Source organism: Saimiri boliviensis, chromosome 10 (genome assembly GCF_048565385.1).
Source record: "Saimiri boliviensis isolate mSaiBol1 chromosome 10, mSaiBol1.pri, whole genome shotgun sequence".
In the NCBI taxonomy this organism is placed as follows: domain Eukaryota; kingdom Metazoa; phylum Chordata; class Mammalia; order Primates; family Cebidae; genus Saimiri; species Saimiri boliviensis.
The window spans coordinates 32,357,794-32,382,536 of record NC_133458.1 but is presented as its reverse complement, the minus strand read 5'-3'; the positions used below and the strand labels follow the sequence as shown (position 1 = coordinate 32,382,536).

Below are 24,743 nucleotides of genomic sequence, written 5' to 3'. Positions count from 1 at the left end.
ATAAAACCTTTCATGCTCCCTTCTAATCCAACATGTGTCACAGAACTTCACACCGTCCTAAGGCACCTAACAAGCCCCAGCTTGTATCATAGTTGTCTACGTATTTATTTTTTTCCTGTCCATGTCACCCCTGCCTGATTTGGTAAGATCTGAGACAGTGACCTATTTGCCTTAAGTCACTCAGGTAATAGGATAGAACCTTTTCTACGTGGCATGTTCAATCGTTCCTTGATGTATAAAGTGACTAAACTGACACTATGGAATCACAATTGCTGATCTGCTCAGCAACCAAAACCTAGCTCAGGTGTCCTCTTGATAATTTTTCCAAAGAACTATTACAGGTATCTATAAGAAGACAAAGGTGCCTTGTTTTTATTCCCCTGCAGATCCCACGAATACACACAATGGTGGGAAAAGTCCCTTTGAAAAGTATTGGACTGGGAAAAGGGAGATAGTGTGGGCACTCCCACTTAGTTAACCTGAGTTTCATTTGCACCAATCTCTTTAATGATTTTTAAATAACATCATACTATAATTTGGAAAAAGAAATACTGACTTACTTATGCTGAGTAGAACAGAAATCAACAAGCAGAAAATACATTTTCCCAGCAAGAAAGCAAGAAAACTGCGTTCCCCTGTAACAAGATTTTTCTGAAGACAGACATTCAACTACTCATCTTCTTTGGTAGCTTTTACATATCACTGTGTCACTGGGTCATGGTCTCTGCCATCTGAGTTAGACATGTGTCTCACACAGCAGGCATCCTATACAATTGCTGCAATTTAAATTCCTGAAGAGGCAAAAGAGGGATCCAAATATTCCCAATGGAGGAGGTTAGGTTTTTTAATTCAGAGTTTATGAAGTAGCAATTTAAAGGTAGTATTTGAATGTTCTCCTAAAGATATACGACTATTTTATTATCCCACTCCTATACTTTCATTGCACTTAAAGAAATTAAGTTATATAGATTTAGTCAAGTTTATTTTTCAAAAGGAGAAAAATTAGAACTCAGAGTGCTTTAAGTAGGATTCACAAAGCTTCAAAGGTCAGTGTTCAGAAGAAATAGGATGACAACTGCATTTTAAAAATTCTTGATTCTGCCCATAAGTCCTCAAGGGAAAACCTGTAACTCTATGTGCTAGTTCAGAGGTGAATTTTTTAAAAAAAGAAACTTTCTTCCTACTCTGCTATTTATTCATATTTTATAAATATTCAGAAGTAATTTGACATCTATACCTGAATATTTAAAATACATCTTTGTTTTAACATACAATATAGTTTTATGAATCATGCATATAAAATACTGCTGTTAGAAAAACTTCTCTATAACATAATGATTATCTGCCTTAAAAGAAAATATATTATAAAATAGTAAGGCCAGTTTTAAATTGTGCATAGAACCAGTAATTGGATCTTTAAGGCAATTAGAAGATTTATTGAATATTGGTTAAAAGTAGATTGACAATGACATTAAAGAATAAAGTGTAATTTATTTGGTGCTACTTTGTGAATGCTTCCAAGTACAAATCATCTCACAATACCATATACAGCATACTTTCAATCACAACTCAAATATAAAATGACCTACAAAATCACATGGCTGTAATCAATATACAATAATTGTATTTTTAAAAGAAGAAAAGATGTTAGGAATTTTAAGTTAAGTTGCAGTAACTTTTTTCAAATAAAATATTAGCACCGTACCAGATAAAATCATCTAAAACTATTGGCCTTCTCATACTTCTTAAATAACTAAATAGAAACTTTTTTTTTCAAAGCACAAATATTAATTTGTAAAATCAGTTCTACAGCAGTTAATATTTCTTTATTATTTCTTTTTTTGCATTTTTCCCTATAAGGAAAAATATGAATTAAAAACTTTCACGGGATATGAAAATCAAACAAATAAAATGACCCAACCAAGTACTGCCCTTCAGCAATGAGTTCCAACAGAAGCAAAGGTGGACATTTCACGGCGGATGGTGCTGAAGGGCGAGAGTTCGAGTTCTGTGGTGTACTCGTTGTCATTGTCATCACTGGTCACCGTTGAAGACTTCTGAATGCATTCATCACAGCAACAGCAGCAGCACTCCAGGAAGGCCCGACTGAAGGGTTTGCAGAGACAGAAAAGGAGGACTGGGGTGACACAGGACTTAAAGAACAAAAGGAACTGGCTGATGATATTAAGGAGGTCCATTGTCTGCTGCGAAACCCCTGTAGACATGTAGGCAGTAACAATGTTGCAGATATTTTCAGGAATAATGCAAAATCCATATAAAATGGTCAGGGCCACTACCGTACAGTTCATCTGGCTCTCTAGCTGAATCTGCCGCTTATTCCCTCGGGTACAGGCTTTCTCTGCTTTGCGGATTTTCCTTGCAGTCACCAGAGAGCAGGTGATGGTGAAAAGTGTGGGCAAACAAAAGTAACAGCCAAAATACCACCAGAGTCTCGCACCGTCGTAGGTGAGGGCGAGAACATAGACGGTGTCCGGTAGGTCAGGAGAGATCTTAATAATGCACCTTTCTGCCGGAGCTCGGTCGCTAAACCCCAAATCCTCCTTGCTCAGCTGGCGGAGAACAACTTCTGGAAGTGCTAACAGTAGAGCTCCCACCCATATAACAGCAAGTTTGGCAGTTGTTGAAGAACAGTTTTCGATCATTTCATAGTACATCTGCACGTTGGTGGCAGCTCGGAAGCGGTCTATGCACAGAGCACATAAGGTGAAGGTAGTGACTCCCAGGGAAGCCACCTGTGGTGGAACAGAGAAGACACTTATTCCCGGTGTTCCCCGAAAGATCAAAGTACTAGGAAGTACATGCAGATTGGCAAATCAGTGAAATAAATAAATACATACATAGAAATAAGAGAGAGACAGAACGGTTTTCTAAATGAGACATGGGTAACTGAGCTCAGGACGTCAGCTGAATCATTGTAAACATCAAAAAAGAAAACAAACTGTAGTGTAGTGTTTTGGGCGTCATGGAGGGCAGAACATTTAGGACTGGAAGGATCCATAAAGATCAGCTAGTCCAGTCGCTTTGTATTGTAGATAAGAATCCAGAGACACTAAAAATTGTATTCACCATGAAAATGTCTGCCACTAGGAGATCTAGATAGTTAGGATAGTGCAGAATATCTCATTTTCATTACTGACCAGGATGCTCAGGTTTCTCCAGTGTGAGGGTCAGTCGTGTGCCTTACACACAGCAAACACTCAAGAGCTTATTTATCGTCCAGAGCAAATTTATTGCCTCCAATGGACTAAATAATAGAGCTCCTCCAATTTTTCCTAAATGCAAAATAAAGTATTTCAGTATTATTTTCAAAGGCATACATGTATGGAAAACAAGAAAGGAAAATTCTCCAGAGGCCAAAATCCAAAAGAAAACAAATTTCAAACAGGCCAGTTTGCCTAGGGGCACTTTTGCCCTAGGGGCACCTGCCAGTCCTGGTGAGGGTTTCAAGTTAGTTTTAGCTAGAAAAACGGGGCAAGGTGCCCAGGTACACAGAGGCAGGAAGCAGAGCTGGGGTCAATGTGGGTGGGGATTGGGTCAAAGACCCCCGAGAATTTGGAACTCCTCAAATGCTGACATCTTTAGAGGTGTAAAGAAAAAAAAAAGAGAGGGAAATAGTGAAGAAATCTGCCTATATGATAGGATTTGGGTCTGGATAAACTGGGAGGAAAGGAGGGAAAAAATGTCAAATTCTAACCAGGTGCTTGAACTGACATGGTGTTAGGGTGAAAATTTCCAGGATCTTTGTGGCTCAGAAAACCCAAAATGCAATTTAAAATCATCCCAGGCACCTGGTAAAATCAAATGTAAATCGTCTCTGGAAGAATGCACTTCAAAACCAGGCTTCAAAAAATCTTATAGTTAAAACTCAAGGGACATGAGTTGATAAAATCGAAAATCACAACATGCAAGAGACAATTAGCCACTGTGAACTTATATGCCAAAGATACATAATCAGACATAAAATAAATATATTTATCATAAAATAGGTATAAGTATCAAATTTAAAGAAATAGGAGATACTAAAACAAAAAAAATAGAAAATGTAAAAATACATGAAAATATGCAGAAAAGAGCCAGAAAGATGTCTCCATATACCAACCACAGGAAAATTTTGGAGCAGAAAATTCTTTGACAATAAACACATGAAAAACTGTATTCAAAAAGGCTCTGTTCTTACATGCATATAGTTCAGACATCTAAAAAAAAATCAACATTTAAAGGTTAAGAACCAAAAATATATACCTTTTTTTTTTCACACAGAGGCTTTCCAAGAATATAAACACATGTTCCTAATGTAAGCATGCTATCATTCATTTACTTACAAAACATTGATTAAGCACTGCACATGTACTTGAATGGGATAAATAGATACATATCCAACACAAGCACATATTATTGATATCAACTCTGTACCAAGCACTACACTTGGCATCCAGAAATCAGAAAGTTACAAGAAGCAGTCCTTTCCCTCAAGCATATCATAGTCAAGCAAAATGGGGGGAATGGTTCTCAAAGTTAAACATAAATACAGCAATCACCCAGCAGCATTAAATCTACTCACATATTTTGGGAAAAATTTAAGTAATTTAATATTTAATAAATGTAGTCATTTGTGTATTTAAACAAGAACAATGAGTAGAAGGTAAAGTGTTAATAAGGTTTTAGATAAAATATGAGACAAAAAGAAAACTCTCTGGGTGGATGGAATGCTTTGGTCTGCACCCCCCAAAATCTTGAGTATATGGGGTATATGCATTTGCTCTCCCCGGCCTGCCGGTGGCAAGATTTAAGAAGGACAGTTATAGGCCATTCCCTGGCAAAGGAGTAGAGGAAAAAATAAGTCTAATTATTTATTATTTTTTAAATTGCACTTTAGGCTCTGGAGTACATGTGCAGATCATGCAGGATTGTTGCATAGGTATACACGTGGCAATGTGGTTTGCTGCCTCCATCCCCCCATCACCTATATCTGACATTTCTCCCCATGTTATCCCTCCCCAACCTCCCCAGCACCCATTGTCCCCCTCCAGCTCTCCCACCAACAGACCCCAGTGTGTGATGCTCCCCTCCCTGTGCCCATGTGTTCTCATTGTTCAACAGTCACCTAGGAGTGAGAACATGAGGTGTTTAGTTTTCTGTTCTTGTGTTTAAGTATAATTTTAATGTCTAATTTTTTAAAAGTCAAAGGGATGATGTTGACAAAAGGGAAACCATTTGTCATACGATTTTAGTACTCAAAACATTAGTTGTTTATCTACTACATTCAAGCTGTCACTCTCCCCAGAGCTATGGCAACTTGCCTTGTGGATTCTGAGAGTTCCAATGTCAAATATTTCCTCCTTATATGCTACATATCAGATGATGTCTACTTGTTCTAAAATGGAAAATAAGGACATTGTATCTATGCCCCTGACTACTCTCATAACTAGTAGTGGAGATAGTCTGAAAATGAGGTATAATGAGGTGTGAATGATATAAAACAATTTGACTGGCAAAGCTCTAGATCAGTGCAGATAAAGAGTCATGATTTGGCTTATAACCACAATTCTTGCTGTTCGAATTTTTCAGAATGTCTCCCATAAATGTCGGTATGAGAAACACCAACCTAATATGACTTCAAATAACAAAAAGAAATCTCCACTTTCATCTTTTAATAATTAACTTTCAAATTAAAAATTGTTCACATTGATGAAAATTTGTTTTGCATGTATGCTGGAGGCAGAAAATAATTCTAAAATTGAGGTCCACCTCGTACAATTTTGTCTTATGATCACGTTTTTAAATGTCAGCAATTGCCACATTTGGAAACATCTAAGAATGCTGGCCACTTTTTACAAGTCTCTATCAAACAGTATCATGTGGAAATTACAGTACATTAATTTATAGATTTTTGAAACTTGGCATTTGCATATTACTTTTTATAATTTTTAATTCATTTCTCTTAAGTCTGAGGAGAAAAAAATCCAACTTCTTAAACTATCAGAAACCCTCAGCAAGGCTTTCTGTGCCATCCTCACTAAGGCAAATCTTTGTATTTTTCCCTGTCACTTTATAACTTCAGTAAGTGCACAAATACAAAGCTGCCAAAGTTTATGCAATGCATTCTTTTGAAATCATGAATAGCATTTCTATTAAAAGGAAAGCTCACAACATAAAAATACTGAAGACTCTTTGGAGAGGCAATCTGTTAGAGGCTCAGAACATCTATTTGCTTGGTGGTTTCTATGATTACTTGCAAAGAACACTCAATGCACGAAAGATAGCATTCTCTCTATTAATCTCCCTAGTTTTAAATCTAGAGATGGAAACATATAGGTCAATTATCACAGATGCTAGTATTTGCATGCCTAACTCCAGGAAGTTACGAAGTCTTTAATGAAAGGTAACGGCAAATGCATGTGGGTGGACATGTATTAAGATGGGTGTGTTAGATTACCAACTCCTTAGATATCAGAGGCTGTGCTGCACATCCACTCTTAATTAGAAGATGTTAACTGCCTAAGAAAGCAAGGTAGTGTTTTTCCAGGTTCTTTACCTTCAATCTCATAAGATAACAAAAGCCAGGACAAATGCTAAGCAAGATTTACATGTGTTCCAACTTACCATCAGGAATTCTACACTATATTATATCTGAAGATGCTCAATTCTTCAGTCCTATTCCCAAAAGCTTTAGTACTGAGCCAAAGGCTCAAAAATATGTGATGTGTAGTCTTCTTGATAAATCATGAATTAAGGAATTCTTCCCAGTTTTCATATACAAATTTCAAAAAAAGCTCCTATATCAAGGCTCCTGTTTTCAAATTGTACTTTTCTGATATCACTCTCTACAGCTGGATCCAGCCGCAACAGGGTAAACAGTCCAGAAAGGTCACAAGAGCAACAGAGAGAGTTGCTGAAGGAACCAATGAAGAAAGTAGCACTGCTCCAAATGCAGACGGCACTTGAGATGCAGTTGCCAGGAGCAACTGCAGCCCAAATACCAGTCCTAGACATCTACTGTCTCCTGCTGCCACTGCCTGCAGTGATATTACTTCAGATCTTTTTCTGTAAATTCACTTATGCACTACATTTTATGGTGTGAAAGAGCAAGAAATACACCAAGGCCCTGTCAGTACTTTTCCAAATTATTTACAGGAGGCTTTAAACATGTGTAAAGAATTAACTGCACACCTCAGAAATTAATTGATAAAAATCATCCGAATAATGAGTGGTGGTCTAATTTCTGCTTACCCAGACATGAAATCTACCCATGTAATTAAAATTCCTCGATGTTGGAGCAACATGAAAAGATTTCTATCACAATTTTAAAATATACTTGTTTACATACAGCTTATTAAAAATTCTACCAAGATGAATAGTGCAATTATGTGCAATTATAAAACTGCATCATGAATGCCAGATCTTCTGCATTTAATGACCATATCTGATTGCTAAAATTCAATATCACCATGAAATATGCTCTTGGGAGTAAAGCTGTTAAGCATTGGCTTAGATGGGTAGTTCTTTGAAGCAACATCCTGAGACACAGAATGAGTAAGATGCAATCTCTTATTAATTAAACTGCAATGGGAGGAATAATTAACAGCAACAAAAGCAGAACTGTAAACACTTTTCATAGACAAGACTACTAATTTTGAGAATTTCAAGATCAGAGGAAAATTAGAAACAAAATTTTAACTACTGGGGAAAATAAGATATTGAGCGTTTTGAGAGGACTGGTATTGGAATACAGAGATGGCAAAGGAATCAAAATAAACAACTCAAGATCTTTCAAACAGCAAAGTTCTGCTCTTTTTTGTGTCCCAGAGTAACAATAATGCTCCTTCAGCTCCCACCCAGTCCACATGTGGAGCAGTGAGCACATGAGGAAAGCGAGAGGTTTAGGGTCACTCTTCTTGATCACCCCTAAACTGTTCCCATTTTAGTATCATTATGCCCTTAGTGAACATTGTATATTACTAGCAAAGAGAGCACTGCATTAGCACAATGCTATATGTTTGTGTCTTGTTGTTTTTAAGAGAGAAAGACACACACGCCACACACACACACACACACACACACACACACACACACACACAAAGAGAGAGAGAGAGAAAGAGAGAGAGAGAGAGAGAGAGAGAGAGAGAGAGAGAGAGAGAGAGAGAGAATCTCTAAAATATACTGCAGCTGCTGCTGGGACCAGCAACGAATAAAACAGGAATTTTGTCCTCAAGAGGTCTGGAATCCATGACAGAATTTCTTGACTATCTCCCACCTGCTACCATGCGCCCAGTAAGTTGCTTTATATATGGAATGACTCATGACAGTCTACGAGGCAGAGAGGCTTGACTAACAGTTTCTGGCATGATTGCTGTGACACTTCTTGGTCTGGGATATATCCCTGTATGCCTGGAGACTGCAGTTGAGAATCACTAGTTTAACAAGATAAGAAGACAAACATAATTTCACAATATCTCCTAAGGAAATTGCTACAGATGCCTACCTAGCGTTACAGGGTGACCAACTCATAAAACCTCTCATGATGTATAGTTGCAATTCAAGAGATAAGATCTAATTCTTTAAAAATATCATCTATGTCTTATTTAGTCGATTAAACTAGGATAACCTGGGGATTGTCCGTTTGACTGGTTATTAACAACCCAGGACAGTAATGATTTGTATTTTAACTGAAGTATCTACTTAAATCTGTGGGATACAAGGATGGTGCTAAAAGGCAAAAGAACTTGAAGACCACCCAGAATTCATGTCTAAATGTACTTTTTGTTGCTCTTGACATACACAGTAACCCTCATAAAGTTGTAAAAGTTTGCTCCTGTGTAGGAAAAAAAATAGCCCAGGAAGGACTGCCGTTAGTTTTTTATGTTACTTCAGTCATTTATAAAATCATTAAATAAATCAGTTTGAATGGGTTTCTTAAGTTTTCTCTTATATGATAATATAGAGATGATAAAGATATACATTTTCTCTTATATTATAATGATATGATAATTTCAGAGGTAAAATTTATGCTATTATAACATTTGCTAATTTGGAGATTTATAAGGTACTGAAGAATGAATACTAAATCATACTCAAATCACTCATATTACAAAATTATTTTATTGTATTCTATATTTTGAATGTTTTTCTAACTCTAACCAAATTCCATTCTAAAGTCATCAACTCCATTCTGACGGTTTTTTCCTAATTACATTTAAGGTGCAACTGACTCATCTTAATGATCCAGATATTTCAAGCAATATTCAATACCCTAACAGATGAGTTCTCATCTCCTTGCTTCAGTTTTCTCAATAAGGAGCAAGGCAATATGTATTTCTCCCCTTATTGTGGATGCTAATATGATAAACTATGAAAGTCTACCCCAAAATAAAAATAGAAACCTATAAAACATGGAGAATTTTGAAAATATAATGGAATATTTTGTGAATGGCTTATTGAATTACTTTTTAAATTTTGTTGCAGAAAGAAACCAACAAAAAACAAGTAGGTTGGTTAGGATAATGAAGGCGTACAATCACAGTCACCTGCATGGAAATGATACGGTTCCTCATCTAGTCCCTTATCACCACTGGCAGGATCGAACTTAAAGAAATCCAATGCAGTAGTTATGAGAACCATAGATATACCTCAGCTTTCAAATATTTTGTCGCTCTGTTAAACTTATATTTAGGAGATCGTGAGTCCCAAATTTTGATTCAGCACCTATGCTGTCCAACTTAAGACAGCTACTTTACACCACTAATGAGAAATTAACCCAGTCAGGAAGTTACATGGCAACAATGAATGACTCTGGAGAAAGATTCGGAGTGAAGCTATCTCTTGATACAATAAGAAAAAAATGTATTGCTTTTTCCATTGCAAGGTAATTTTTAAGTCCCATGGTTTCCTGGGTTTCTGTTAAAAAATAATACAAACAGAAAGAAACTTATAAGGCAAAATACTTAACAATGAAGGTATAAAGCATACTTTATAAGTCAAGATATATATAGAGATTTCATTTTCCCCCCCTCAAGTTTCTAATTCAAAGCAACTATTAGAACCTGAGGAACCTGGGCTACCCAACCACTTTGCCACTTTGTACTGCATTAAATCTCTGTTCATTCAAAATTATACGAAGAAAGAGCCCAAGGGTGCTTTATGAAAGACAGTAACCTACAGAGATCCTGTCTTAGCTAATGCTGCATTTCTCAGAAGCTTACTGCAGACAAGTAAAAAGACAAACAAACAAAGAGATTAAAAATGAGAATAAGATGTGAAATAGACAGCACAGATCCCATAAAATACAAGTCGTAAAGTAAATTGTGTCTTTTGCAAAACTTTCTGGCACAAATCAATGATAACACTGATGGGGAAAGAAAAAACAAAACAATGTCCTTCTCTGCAAAATTTCCTTCCTATGAAATTGAATCTACATGTTCAAGTACAGTGAAGTGACTAGAACACACCGATTTTTATAGAACAGGAAAATTTCTAACCAAGGTCTCGATAATTGTATTCTAGCCTAGCTTATATTTCAGATAAAAAAAAAAAATCTTTAAGTGTATCTATTTATGTGCTTTCCTTTGTTTACAAGTAACTCTCAAAACAAGGGCGTTATTGTTAAGAAAACTCATTCATTTGGGCCGTGAATGATAATCTATTATGTCAGTTGTTACAGGCCTAACAACTAGTCAGGAAAAGAGCAGGATGAGCACAGGGTAGAACTTCTTTTTTTTTTTTTTTTTTTTTTTTGAGACAGAGTTTCACTCTTGTTACCCAGGCTGGAGTGCAGTGACACGATCTCTGCTCACCGCAACCTCCGCCTCCTGGGTTCAGGCAATTCTCCTGCCTCAGCCTCCTGAGTAGCTGGGATTACAGGCACGCGCCACCATGCCCAGCTAATTTTTGTATTTTAGTAGAGACAGGGTTTCACTATGTTGACCAGGATGGTCTCGATCTCTTGACCTCGTGATCCACCCACCTCAGCCTCCCAAAGTGCTGGGATTACAGGCTTGAGCCACCGCGCCCGGCCCACAGGGTAGAACTTCTAAATGGCTGGAGCTTGTATGCCTTTGGCTTCTTCTTGCATTTTCCCATTATCCTTGTCCTTGCAGCACTTCAGGGCAACTTCCCATGGGAGATACTTGTTTGAGCATGAGTGGGGGAGCACTTTTATCAGAGCCACTGTTTATCAGACTGCTCTGAATAAGATGACCTTTTCCAAAAGGTCTTCCTTTTGGAGTGCATGCAGATCATGATACTATGGCAGTGACACACTTCAATTCATATTTCTAAACCAATAACAGAGCAAGGACAGACTTTCCTCACCCCTTACATGCACGCACACACTGCTTGTGCACTCTCTGGAATGAAACTCTGGCAGCACAGTCAAAGAAAAAGAAGGCTTCTTATCTTTATCAACTGATATTTAGTCTGACATATTCACACATAATAAATATCCATTTATTTCTATTATACCCATACTATTCCATTTATATGTGATTCCCAATGCCGTGGAGAGAAAAATATTTTGAAGGCATCGACTATCAATTGTCATTACTGCCTCATTCTCCACTTTCTTTTCTTTTGCCCAAGCTTTATATCATGCTTTACTTATTTTTAAAGCCATTTAAGACTATTTAAAAATCAACATATTCTCCCAAAACTTGTCTTGATTCCCTAAGAACTCTTTCCTTTTATAGTTCTATCTTGAAATAAGTTTCTTAACAATTATGACATCTATAGCACAGTGCATTCCTTACATCGTTAAAAAAATTTATTTAACTACAACCTAACATGTTATAATTGCTATTAATCTGTCAGGTGTTTATTAAAACAAAAATGTAAATAAAGCAAGATTAGCATCAGTTTGTCTTAAGATATAAACTATCTATATTAGATTCTAAAGATTCCATGCTTATTTTCAGTACTTACAAAATGTTTTCAAAATGTAATATTTCCCCCAAGCCCACAGGGCAGTTTTCAATGTCTGATATTATTATGATATTCTGAATCAATCTTAAAGTGACCTGGCATATCAGTTGTTTACCTTGGGTTCTGATGCGTTTCCAAAAAGTAGTAGTAATAAATTTTTACCTAGTTCCCTTTCTGACTAATGATATCGATTTGCATGACTGTGGACTCAAACTAAAAATTATTTGTAGTTAGGTCATCATGATTTTAATGAAATCGAGAAACCATATTTTAAGATAAAATGTATCTGCTTTTAACCAAAATTTCACTATTGGTAGTCTGTTAAGGAAGTTTATTTCTTGATTCAATCTTATTATAGAAGGCAGTTATTTCTAAATCTCATATCTTGAGGTGAACTGGCTCATCAGATATTTATCCTATGTAAAAAAGATTTGAACTGGGGGAGACAATAGTAAAGATAGGCCCTGAATATGGGACTTGATGAGGAAGGGGCTATTTTGAGAGAAAAAACAAGTAACATCCCTGAATAGAGTCACAGACCTAATGAGAATGTCTCATTCTAGGCAGGGATCAAATCAATGACCTTGGCCTCATTAATGAATGCTATGAACCATTCAAGTGTACAGACAGATAACACTGAAAGCTATCACAAATTCACAAATGAAAAGTACTCTGTCTCAAGAACAAGCCTGGCACAGTGATCATATCCTGTGTTTTATGGTAGTTTTATGAAAAGTATCTATACCTACTTTGCAAATAATAAAAGACCGTCCATATCTGAGGTTGCAGTAATCCCATTCTCGACTCCACTGTGAAATCTGGATGAGATCATCTCTTCTGACACTAAGAATACTATTCCAGTCAGGATATTTAAGAGTTAGTCTTGGCAACAAGGTTGAGTTCATTATTGGACCTTGGCAGGTCAATTCTTGGGAAGTGAAATGACAGGCGCATCCTTGGAGGATGGAGCAGAAATGCAGAGGCAGAGACAAATGGCACTGCGTAGCTGCCTTCCCATCCCTCTCCCACAATCTATATCCCAGACACAGGTCCATGTGCTTCCAGTGGGTTACTGTTAAATCGGGTTGTAGTACATAACACGAATGCCATTAAAGGTGTAAAAATTATATCAAGGTTCATGCAGCCTAAGGAAGAAAGCAAAGGTAGACCCTCATCCACTCAGCCTTTGGTAAACTCATAAGCTCCTATATGCTTTACTTCTGCAGACATGTTTTCTTCCTTGTGTCTGTGGAAGGATACTTTGCTGACATAACAGGATACCTTGGAAGCCCTCAGGAGCTCAAAATCTTCACTCTAATTATGTGCTTCAGAGATTAATCCAATTCTTGAGGAAGTCCATTCATTATGCTCCCCTTTCCTTGACTCTACAAGGGGGTCTAAAGTATCACCCTTGTCCATCTTCTTTCTTAGGTTCTCTAAGGTTGAATTAAACAATTTGTATATGTTTTCATAGTTCCAGAAGAAAAGGACTCAATGTAACATACTGTTATTACATCGACAAATAAACCATTCATTTAAGTAAAATGTTTAATTTTGATTTGTTTAGTGTCCTTATAACTAATGAGGACTAATTGTAAAGCAGAGATAGTTATCCTAGGCACTGGCACAAATTCCATAATTTAAAAGAAATTTCTAGTACTGAACAATCTGCTGAATTGTTTTGCCAATTATTACTGTTATTTCTATCCTGGGAAAACTAAAATAAACAAAAAAGCAAGAATTAAAAGATTTTCATATTTGTAACTTTTCATCATGGATCTAGGCTTATAGATCCAATTATTTTCAATTATATTCTTACTATTCTTATAAGAATATAATTCTTATAAGAATAGTAAGAATATAATTGAAAATAGTTGGATAGAAAATAATTCTTACCATTATAAGAATAGTAAGAATATAATTGAAAATAATTGGAGAGAGCACAGTTTTCCCTTTAATTTCTCCGTCTTTGGTCATAAAAAGTACAACCGTGACTTGACCCATTTCAGTGCCATATCTGAGCTTCCACAATGCTTTGTTCAAAACTCTATTATAATATTCATCATGGTGTAGAATATTACTTTTCTGTACTTTTAATGGCAGTGGCTCATCTGTGATATTCATCTTTGGAACATTTTCCCCCTCTTCCTCTACTGCCTTCTTCTCTTGCCTACTCCTAACATAGTATCTCACAGAGAAGAAAAGCCAGGTAAATGTTTGATAAATCAATGAATGGTGAACAATGAATGAATGATGACATCTATGGAAAAGGATTACAGAAAATAATAAATTATTCAGATTGTTCTTTAATCACTTATTGGGTGCTGCTGTTTTATACATAATTCTTAAAAGCTGAAGGCCACACAATTATCTCTAGAAGGGAAGTAAAAAAATCAATTTTCCTATTTCCACTTCATTGACAAGCTTTAGAAAAGGATACATTCTCATTACAATCAATAGCTAAGGAAACTATTTGGATTTCTTATTTGAATATTATAAAGCTTTTCTGTCTTGTATAAGATCCAAATTCAGTTAACTTCACCATAAACCATTTAGGAATGGAGTTATAAATAAAAGCACACTCTAAGAAACTCTTTTCTTCCTGTTAAGAGTCATAAGCTAAATATTTTCATTTGCATGGGAATCTAGAAAATGATTACTAAAAGATTAATGGGATGTCACAAAATATTTGTTCAGTACCATTCTCATATATTGAGTACATTTTCTCTGAGAATACTATTAGTAACTTTAAAATTGCTCATAAAACAGTATGTTTCCACTTAAAAGTCCAGCAGAATACCTAATGGTGAATCCACCTCTCAGAGAAAATTTACCATATGCCATGATAAATGTTCTATTACTTGAACGCAGGCGTTCTAGGGAAATCTGTGTAGAATTGGATAGCTGTATGGCACTGCCATCTTCAACCTCCAAAAACCCTTCCTTTCTTACTTGTCAGTGCTAGCTACAGTCTAAGGCAATGAAAGAGCCATTTGTTCCACTCAATTTAAAACCAGTATTTCTAAAGCCATTGGAGAAGCTGGCCCCTCTCATTAGAAAAGATTCTAGACTTGTCACAAATAGTCCCCAGACCAGAGGCCCTGGTAAGACATATTCCCTTTATTCTTCCTCCACCTCTGTGCAGAAGTTATGTATCCTAGTAAAATAAAAAATACAGTTAGACCTGGGGTTATCTCATTATAATTATTTGAAGCCTTTGGCCCTACAACCAACATGAAGGTGTGAGTTATTTAAGCTAAAGAGAATCTCAATCATTCAAAACCCCCAAATTATGTCCAAACAGACCTTAATCTGTTATCTAGGATCTCGGACAGATTATACCTTGATTCTGACTTACATTAAATACTGAGCAAAGAGCTGATTCAGTTGCCATATTCGATGTCTGAATTATTTGATGTTTTTTTTTTTTTTTTTTGACAGGACCCCACTCTGTCACCCAGGCTGTAGTGCAGTGGCATGATCACAACCCACTGCAGCCTCAACCTCCAGGGCTCCAGTGATCCTCCCACCCCAGCCTCCCAAATGGTTGGGACTATAGCAGTGCACCATCACATACCACTGATTTTTGTATTTTTTTTGTAAAGATGGAGTTTTACCATGTTCGCCGTGCTGGTCTTGAACTCCTGGGCTCAAGCAATTTGCCTGCATACGCCTCCCAAAGTGCTGAGATTACAGGGGTATGCCACCACATCTGGCCCTTATTATTTGGTTTTAAACACTTGTTAGGTTCCTAAGTGAATGGTAAGTATGGTAAGGAACTCCTCTGCCATTTTCCTATTGCAACCCACACCCACATATATCTCCACCTCCCCCCATACACATATAAGCACACTACATATAAAATTATTGTTTTGAGTATAGTTTTTTCTTGTGACTATGTAATAAATCACTTTAAAATGATGTGTCTATGGGGATGGCCATCATCTATCCAAAATTTCTTCTCTCCTGTCTGGCTTTTCCTACCATTTCATTTGTCCTTGGTCTTTATGAGATTTATTACTAGGCCATAAAGATGTCATAATCCTGGAATAGAACGGGAAAAGTCATCAACTACAACAGTTCCCAGAACATTCTTACTCACAGCAATATTGAACATCATAAAACTTTCTTCTCACAATAGACCCTGGAAGCTGGATGCTATTCTCAAGCTTTAGGTCAACAAATTAAAATAGAAAGAGGAGCTGAATGCAAATTGCAAACTGTATAGTTTTAACGGAAGAAATATCTACTATTTTTCTACACAAACCCAAATCTCCCACAGAATTCCATGATTCCCTTCAGATTGTGCTAACACTCAAGCTGTAGAGGAGAAAGAATTGTGGTAGAAAAAAAAGCAAAAGAGAAGATGGGAGAGAAAAATTGTAAAAGTTAATCATCAATTGAGGATAAAATGTAAAATTAACTATGAAAAATTTAAAAATAAAAACACTGAAAAAGGTTAAACATATTACTGGAAAATGCTACATATAAATAAGAAAAAGGTTAAACATATTACTGGTAAATGCTACATATAAATAAGAAGGTATTATACATGGTTTTAAGAAACAGGAAAAATAGCCAAGAAATAAATATAAGAAAGTAGCAAGTGAAGGAAAGGCAAAATTTAGAAATATGAAAGGAGACAAATTATCAAACAATTTTTAAAAGTTTTGAGGTCAGAGGCAAAATTTTGGAAGATTATTTGGAGGAAGTTCAAACAAACGTAATATATTTGTAATGTCCTCCACCAATCTAACACACTTTGTATGATTTTAAGAACATAAAACGTAACCTATATAACTTTTTGGTCATTACAGTAATCATGTTTGGGACATTAAAAAGCACAGTTATCTCAGATTATTGCAATTTAAAAAATTTCAATTAACTACCAATTGCAGAACTTACTGACAGTTTATGAGAAACAAAACGAAATTTAAGAATAACAGAAGCTATACATTTAATTATATAACAAATGATGTTTATGAGTTTTTATTTTTTTCCTGTCTAGTGGATAAAAAAAAAATTTTTAAGATGCCAAGGAGGAGAAAGGAAAAGAAAACACTCGCTGGTTAAAACTTGAGCTTCATATATGTTTGTCTAATTAGTATATGAAACATTGAGACTAAGGGTCTGGTGGCTAACTAGGTATATATGTTTAGGATAGTCTCTGAGCCTCATATTTCATCTTTAAAATGAAGGAGTTGGATAAAAACATCATCTATGTCTGATTTAACATGATTGCTCAAAACGTACTGTAGTGGATGCTGTGGTTTCCATCCAGACAGCTCCCTCCAAAGTCCTTCAAGAATGAAGCACTGATTTCTCCAGCTGCTGGGGCTGTTGGTTGAGGGTGCTTAGCTGCATCCCTCTCTGGGAATTGCCCTTGACCAAAGAGATCCAACCAACTCAAGGTTATGCCCCATCCTGGGAGCAGCCTCACATCTAATGCCTTACATCTAATGACCAGTCCATGAAGAGATGTAAAGGCTGAGCCCTCTTGCCTCAGTTTAGGAAATTTCTGCATGGACATCCCAACTGTAAAGTTCCTAATGGTGTCAGCTGAGGACTTTGTGACAATTGCATCAAAATTCAATGTCTTCCTTTGTCCAATCCTGTTTTCTTCCTTCCGTAATAGGTGTTGAACCTGAGAGCACAACCCAATAAACTTGATGCCTCAATAAATCTACACCTCAGGGTCTGCTTTTGCAGAAACCCAACATAGGAGAGATACTAAATATCTCTTACTTTGGTGAAAACATCAGTGCCTCCTGGAGACAGAAATGCTTTTATTTTGAGATTTGGACTGTGGTTCTTGTTCTCAGTTATCAGGAATTATGAAGCCAACAATATTGTCCAATAATTATTTTTATAAAATATTATAAAATTATTTCAGAGTGATATGGATTAGGTAGAAATATAGAAATGCTACATATTAAGATGTTCACTCACTATTTTAACAATAAAATATATATTACACTCTAATTTTAAAAAATAAACTAATGATTCTCTAAGAAATCTTTGATTCTTTTGAATCTCATGATTCTCTAAGAAAAATAACCCCTATGGCCAGGCGTGGTAGCACACATCTGTAATCCCAGTGTTTTGGGAGACCAAGGCAGGTGGATCAGAGGTCAGGAGTTTGAGACCAGGCTGACCAACATGGTGAAACCCATCTTTACTAAAAATACAAAAATTAGCCAGGCATGGTTGTGCACACCTATAATCCCAGCTATTCAGGAGGCTGAGGCAGGAGAATCACTTGAACCTGGGAGACAGAGGTTGCAGTGAGCCGAGATCGCACTCCTGCACTCCAGCCTGGGTGACAGAGCAAGACTTCATCTCAAATAAATAAATAAATAAATAAATAAATAAATAAATCGACCAACCAACCAACCAACCCTGCACTACTAACTGAAAAATACAGAAAGCTATTAGAATGGGGAAAAAAAACAAGCAAAAATACAGACAGTAAAAGGGAGATTTTACTAATAATAAAAGATAAAAAAGCACTCTTGAGGAGCTAACGAAACTAACAAGCAAAACACAAATGAAAGTATTTTTATGTTTATAAAAACTCAGAATTACGGAGAAAGAAAATTAAAATGTGTACATAATAAATGTCAATGCTCAAAATGCTTATATCTCATTAAACCAAAGTTTCTATATTCTTTTTTGAATTTGATATTCTTTTCTTTTAGGGTGTTCTTTCAAAAACTTTGGTATTTTTTTCTTTCCCCAATTTCTTCTTTCGGTCCTATTGTCTTTCCCTCTAGCATATACAGATTTCTACATGTCCAGTACATTTCCAGTGAGATAAACCAATAGACTTCTCTTTCATTGAGGTACTTCTCTTGTCCACTTTTTACTTCTGTCTCTTGCATAAGTCAATTACTTCTGATTTAAAAAAATAAATTTGAAACTGACCTTGAAGAGGCAGTTGGTAAATAGACACATATTCTCTAACATGAGTTAAACTACCACCTTCACAATTCAAAAATGAACTGTCTACCAAATAAAGTAGATGTTTCAGGGATACGCTAAGCTTGCCAAAAAGAGCAATCCAGGATGCTGATAAAGTAGCAACAGCTGATTTCGTAGTCATAGAATGATCCTGCACCTGATCCCTGTATAACAGAGGGTCTTATTTACTGTCTCTTGCCTTGCTCCATCTAAGTAGGTACTGTTTTCTGTTTACTTATCCCCCAGCTTTAGGCCTGGAACAATGTTGAACATAGTGTCACAGGCCCTGGTGCCAGACAGGATCAGGAGCTGTGGAATATTTACAGTTTCCCTTCTTCTGCTTCCATAAATGAAATGGACAGTCTGAATGGAGAAAATCAGGAGCCAGCTGGCTAAAAACACAACTGACAGCAAAAACACTTGGGCCCCTTCCAAGAGCTGGTGTTAAAGAGAGGCCATTTAAAGAGCAAATTCCACCTACCACAATAGTGGGCCAGGACACTAGCTGTAGGATGAAACACCTCAATTTCACTCCACATGATTTTTGTTTCCAAAGTTTGGAACCTCGATGTGCCCCCTTCTCAAGAAATTTTCTAGTCTTAGGGTCAAGCCCTTAAAATAGCCAATTTTTGCACCCATCACAAATGACAAATGTATAAATTTGAGAATGTTAAACAAATTCTGTGCCATGGTGGCCAAAGTCTTATTTTTACTTAAGTTCACATGCATGCGCATGCACACACACACACACACACACACACACACACACAATTAAAAAATCAAGAAGGAAAAAGAAACAAATGCCATAAGAATTTAGACGGGACAGCATGGAAGACAGCCAGGCACTTAAACTAACTTGAGAGGTTAATAATATATCATGAGGTCAACTGACAAAGAAACATAATTTCCTTTCTTTCTTTGTAAAAATAATGTTACTCCAACCTTGGCGTTTAAGAAAAAATGCAATAATCTTCTTGGAGGAAAAATCACATTGAAGCACAAGATAACTAGTAGATATGCTAATGATTTTTTTTTTTTTTTTTTTTTTTTTTTTAGGCTCTGATGATGACAACCGTGGGCTGGCCATTTATTTAACCCTCAAATCTCTAACATGTGCCAAATCAGAAATATGCATATCACCATATTCAGGGAGACAGATTTATACTCCAAACAATTATATATATTGTGAATCATCATTTTTTTACAGCCCAGGTGCAGATGAATTTGAAAGTGATTTAGCGAAGCTACCTCTTTTTGTATATACACATATGAATAAATAACTGGAAAGAGAAATTAAAGAGGGCTCCAGATAAGCAAAGGCGTTCAGCTAGGTTGGTGCATCCAGCAGCAGCTCTCTGTTGCTATAATCCCGGAAACAGATAAAGCCAATAGCTTGAGACCCCCTGGAAGACATTACCTCTATATAGGGCACGATCTTGCAGGAGAAGTCATCCAGCAGCCACTTCTTGGTCAGCTCGTGGAAGATGACCAGCGGAAGGCAGAAGAAGATGATGAGAAAGTCCCAGAAGGCCAGGTTGGCCAAGAGGGAGTTGGAGATGCTCCGCATGTAGTAGTTGTGACACACGATGCACATCACAGCCAGGTTGCCAATGATGCCGGTGCCGAAGATCACTACGGACAGACACATGACCGCGTAGGCTCCGTAGGATTCCTGGGTCAGAGGGTAGAAAGGGTTCTTCAGTCTCACGCGCCGGTTCGTGCTGTTTCCATGGCGGGGACCCCCAGGTTCATAGATTCCTTCACCCAAGGACCCATTCTGGGCCAGCGCCCGGCCCGGAAGTGCAATTGTCCGCCCTTCGTACACTGCTGGTCCATTGGCAGTCTTGGGTGAGGTCTTGTGGTGGGAACCCTGGAGTTTCCCGGCTCTTCGTGGCCAGTAAAAGAGATCGGGGGCTCCGGGCACTGTCTTCACACTCTGCTCCTGGCTGCGCCCGGAAATGCCAGCGCCTCTGGCACCTTTCTCTTCCTCTGAGATCTGAAGGAGGAGCTGGAGGGCCGTGGGGTTCCCTCTCCCCAAAGTTTCAGGAGGCTCCTGACCCCGAGCACCTTTCCACCTCCCGGGACCAGGCAGCCTGGTTGGAGGTGCCGGGGCTCCGGCTGAAGACGCCTCCGCCCCTCTGCCTGCACCCGGGCCATGGCCCGGGGCCGCCGGCAGGTCCCAGGAGGGCGCCGCAAGCACTGCCGCCTCCTGCTCCTCCCTGGGTGCACGGGCTCGCAGAACGTCTCCTGCAGAATTTCCCGGTCCCCAGACGTCCCTGCCGCGGCGCTGGATCGCTGTAGGTGAACAGCTCTCCCCCAGACAAGTTTCGTTCCTGGTCGCAGGGGCGAACCCGAGGGCAGAAGAGGCAGACAGCTTGAGCAGTAGCAGAAGTAGCAGCCGCGACATGCGGGCGAGAAGCGCGCCCGGGACTCGCATGGCTTGGTGAGGGCACACCCGGCACCGCGGCTCCTGCTTAGGATCGACACCTGCTGCCGAAGTTGCTGCTGAGAGTTAGGCACATGTCACTTACTCACCCCCGCCTGGTAGCGGGGACCGGAGATTACGGGGATAGCGGAGGCTGGGTCTTGGGGGTCACACACACGCCCCCTACAATCCTTCCTTGTTTGGTATCTTGTGCATTTCTCAGCCAAGTTCAGTCCCAGCGAGGTGTGCGCTCCAAGGTTTGTAGAGGGAATGGGCTACTCCCGGCGGCTGACCTTGGAAAGTTGCAATCTACACCTGAATGTTGATTAATGTTGCGACTCGGGGAGCTCGGACGAAGCCCGAGGCTTCGCACTGCTTTGGGTGGGGTGGTGGCCTTCTTGGTAACAGTTGCTCTGCCTAGTTACATCCTTTCGACACTGCTTTATCCAGTTGCAAGCCGAGGTCTCTAGACGAAAAGAAAAACAAGTCCCCCTCCCCCAGACGACCGGCAGTCACAACTCCGTTCCCAGCTCGCTGGAAACAGGTTGCAAACCTTCAGAAGCAGCGCTGATGCACCGGCGAAACTCTTGCCCCACCCAACCCCAGCGTCTTGCGAGGCTACTGCTGCCGAGGAGAAGCGGGATTCCAGCCCCGCCGCCACTGCCAAAGTGGCTTCTCCTCCAGCTCTAAGTTGACGACGGGGCGACGCGGGCTGCTGGACGGCGTGCCGCCGCAGAGAAGGGAATCGTGGGGAGAAGGGGGCGAAGAGGGCGCCGCTCCTCGGTGGACCGTGCCGCCGGCCGCGGGAGGTCGTCACTGCCACAGCGGGCGCTGCCCGGGCGGGGAGGGTGGTGCCTGGAACCGCCGCGGGCCAGGCGGTGCGCGGCCGGGAAGGGGAGGTGGCCCAGCCTCTCCCCGCGCTCCAGCCGCTGCGCGCGCCCCCGAAGCCCGACGCTCGGCTCCCGGCCTCCTCCCAGTCCTTCGCCTCCTCCTCGGAGAGATACTGGTTTGTGGGGAGACGGGATCCCCTGGTGGTTCACCACTCACTAAACCCACACACGTTTCATTCAAGCCATTTGTAGCGGCTTCCATTCGGAGGAGCTGGGAGGGAACAAGGGCGGAGGCGCGGAGCCTGCGCGGCTCGAGGCTAGGGATGGGCGGGACAGGTTAATTCCCCAGATGTCGAAACCCGCCAGACAGGTCCCCGAGCCGGGGCTTGGGGCGGGTGCGGGGCGGGAATGGGGAGTGGGGGAAAACGGGAATTCGAGTGGGGTGGGGAAGGGAAGGGAGGAGGATAGCAGGGGAGAGAGCAGCAGGGTCCCCTCCAATCTGTCGCGGATGATGCGCATGCCCAAGCTTCAGCTGGGCGGGGGTGTGGGTGGGGGTGGCGCGGGGAGCAAGAAGGTGAAACCTCACCTTCTCAGGTATTCCCCAGGGTGAGATAGGAGAGAGCGGGAGCTCAGAGGTGTCAGTCATAGGGAATTACCAGCTCCGGGATCGGGATGCGGAGGGAGAATGCTCAGGGTGCACCATTACCTTTAACACCTGCCATGGATTACTTCGTAGCATCCACAGCACGGTGGAAGTAGTTGTTTTTCATGAAGTAGTGGGAAATGACTGGAGGCAGAAAATTACTTGAACAGCACTCCCAGCACGGCTATCCATGTCTTCCCAACCTTTCTGCTATACCACACAACTCTGTCAAAACTGTCAGGGTATAGCTAATAAAATAGACAAGTTAATGAAAAGAAAATGATGCAGGAAGAAATAAACACATTCTGAATTTTTTTTAAAGCAACACATTTAGAGAGAAAGGAGAAAATACAATGGAACATACTATACCAATTGTGGTAAATAGAATAATGGGCCGCCACAAAAGAGGTCCAAATCCTAATTCCTGACACCTGTAAGTGTGTTACCTTACAGGGCAAAAGGGATTTTGCCAATAACATTCAGCTAAGGCTCTTGAAATGGGGAGGTAATCATGATTACCCAGGTGGGTACATTATAATGACAAGAGCCCTTACAAATGAGAGGCAGGAGGGTAAGAGTAAAAACACAAACGCAAGCCAAGTAATGTGGGCAATCTGTGGAAGCTAGAATGGGCATAAAAAAGTATCTACAAGCCCATTTGAGACTTTTGACTTCGATAACTATAAGATAATAAAAGTGTGTTGTTTTAAGCCACTAAATTTGTGGTCATTTGTTGCAGCAGCAATAGTAAACGAATACACCATTTAATCTAAAAATGGAGACAACAGGAGTAATTGTATAGAAAAATATAAACTACCAAAAATAGTTCAAGAAGAAAATTTTCAGAAACTGTAATATAACATTAAAGAAATCAAATCATTCATTAAGATCTACCCAGAAGCAAGCACTGGACCTTAGCATATCCTACGGAATAAATATATATTTATACAAAACGTTTGAAAGCTACTCAGCTCATTTTGTGAAGCCAGAATAACCTTAATATCAAGATCAGACAAAGCCAGAAATAGGGAAAAAAATAAGCTAACAGTACAATTCATTTGTACATTAATTTATTCATTTATATACACTAATTCATTCTCTCAAATTCACTACTTCATGAGGGAAATACTCTGCTCAAGTTACTTAGTGCAGAACAATGAATAAAATAAAGTTCTGCTCTCACTGAATTTATATTTTTTATGTATTCATAAAAAGGACTAAATAGGCTTATGTGTATCACCAAGACTGAATCTCAGAAACATAAATGTAAGGGGAAAATGTAGAACTTGATGTCTTAACTATATAATGCTAACATTTTTGTACCTCTTAAAATGCACATAAAACAATTTGCTAATCATATATTACATGTTATATCATATAAAATATGTGAATGGAATAAATACATATCATCTTTAGAGTCTTAGTCACCTCAGAAAATAGAATGATAATAGGATGGAAGGAAGCTTCTACTCTAGTATTTTGTTATTTTAAACAAATTTAGAAGAGGGAAACCTGGATTAATAATGGAACAGGAAAAATAGTGGCCAAAATAAAATCAGTGATATCGCTTCCCTTCTCATCTCATTAGCTTGGAGTTTAAGTTACACATCTAAGCTATGCTTCTATCCTTTTTCCTCTAGACCACATAGTTGTGCCACTAATTTTTACCCCTACACAGAAAAGAATCAGAGCTGAACAGGGAAAAATCTCTTTACCTGCTTCCTTAAAAGCTCCGTTGTAATTCACACATGCTTGGCTCAGAGATGGGTATCATTCTCAAAGTGGTGGGCTATAGAACACAGGTACCCTGCTTGGAGAGGGAGTGGGGAAATTCCTGAAGGGGCTACCTGTGTTTGTCTGAGATGATATTGGTAAGTAGTCTCTTCCTTAACCTGAAAAATGATGCCCTCCTCCTTGGATAGCTGCCAAGTTCTGGTTCTCTAACTTATTC

General features: G+C 39.0%; 1 protein-coding gene across 1 annotated transcript; it reads right to left on the bottom strand.

Annotated features, from left to right (window-relative positions):
* Positions 1 to 1,471: 1,471 nt before the first annotated feature.
* GPR37 (G protein-coupled receptor 37) lies at positions 1,472 to 22,179 on the bottom strand. The gene is made up of 2 exons (XM_003921028.3): positions 20,312 to 22,179; positions 1,472 to 2,753 (listed from the first exon to the last, which is right to left on the bottom strand). Exons 1-2 carry the CDS (start codon positions 21,329 to 21,331, stop codon positions 1,935 to 1,937), a joined length of 1,839 nt encoding a protein of 612 aa, XP_003921077.1. The 5' UTR covers positions 21,332 to 22,179; the 3' UTR covers positions 1,472 to 1,934.
* Between the last annotated feature and the right edge of the window lie 2,564 nt (positions 22,180 to 24,743).

Excerpts from the sequence above, each read along its gene's own strand:
- GPR37 (XM_003921028.3), bottom strand. The coding sequence starts at position 21,331 with ATGCGAGTCCCGGGCGCGCTTCTCGCCCGCATGTCGCGGCTGCTACTT. Across the intron at positions 2,754-20,311 it reads AGATCGTGCCCTATATAGAG|GTGGCTTCCCTGGGAGTCAC; the intron begins GTAATGTCTTCC and ends GTTCCACCACAG.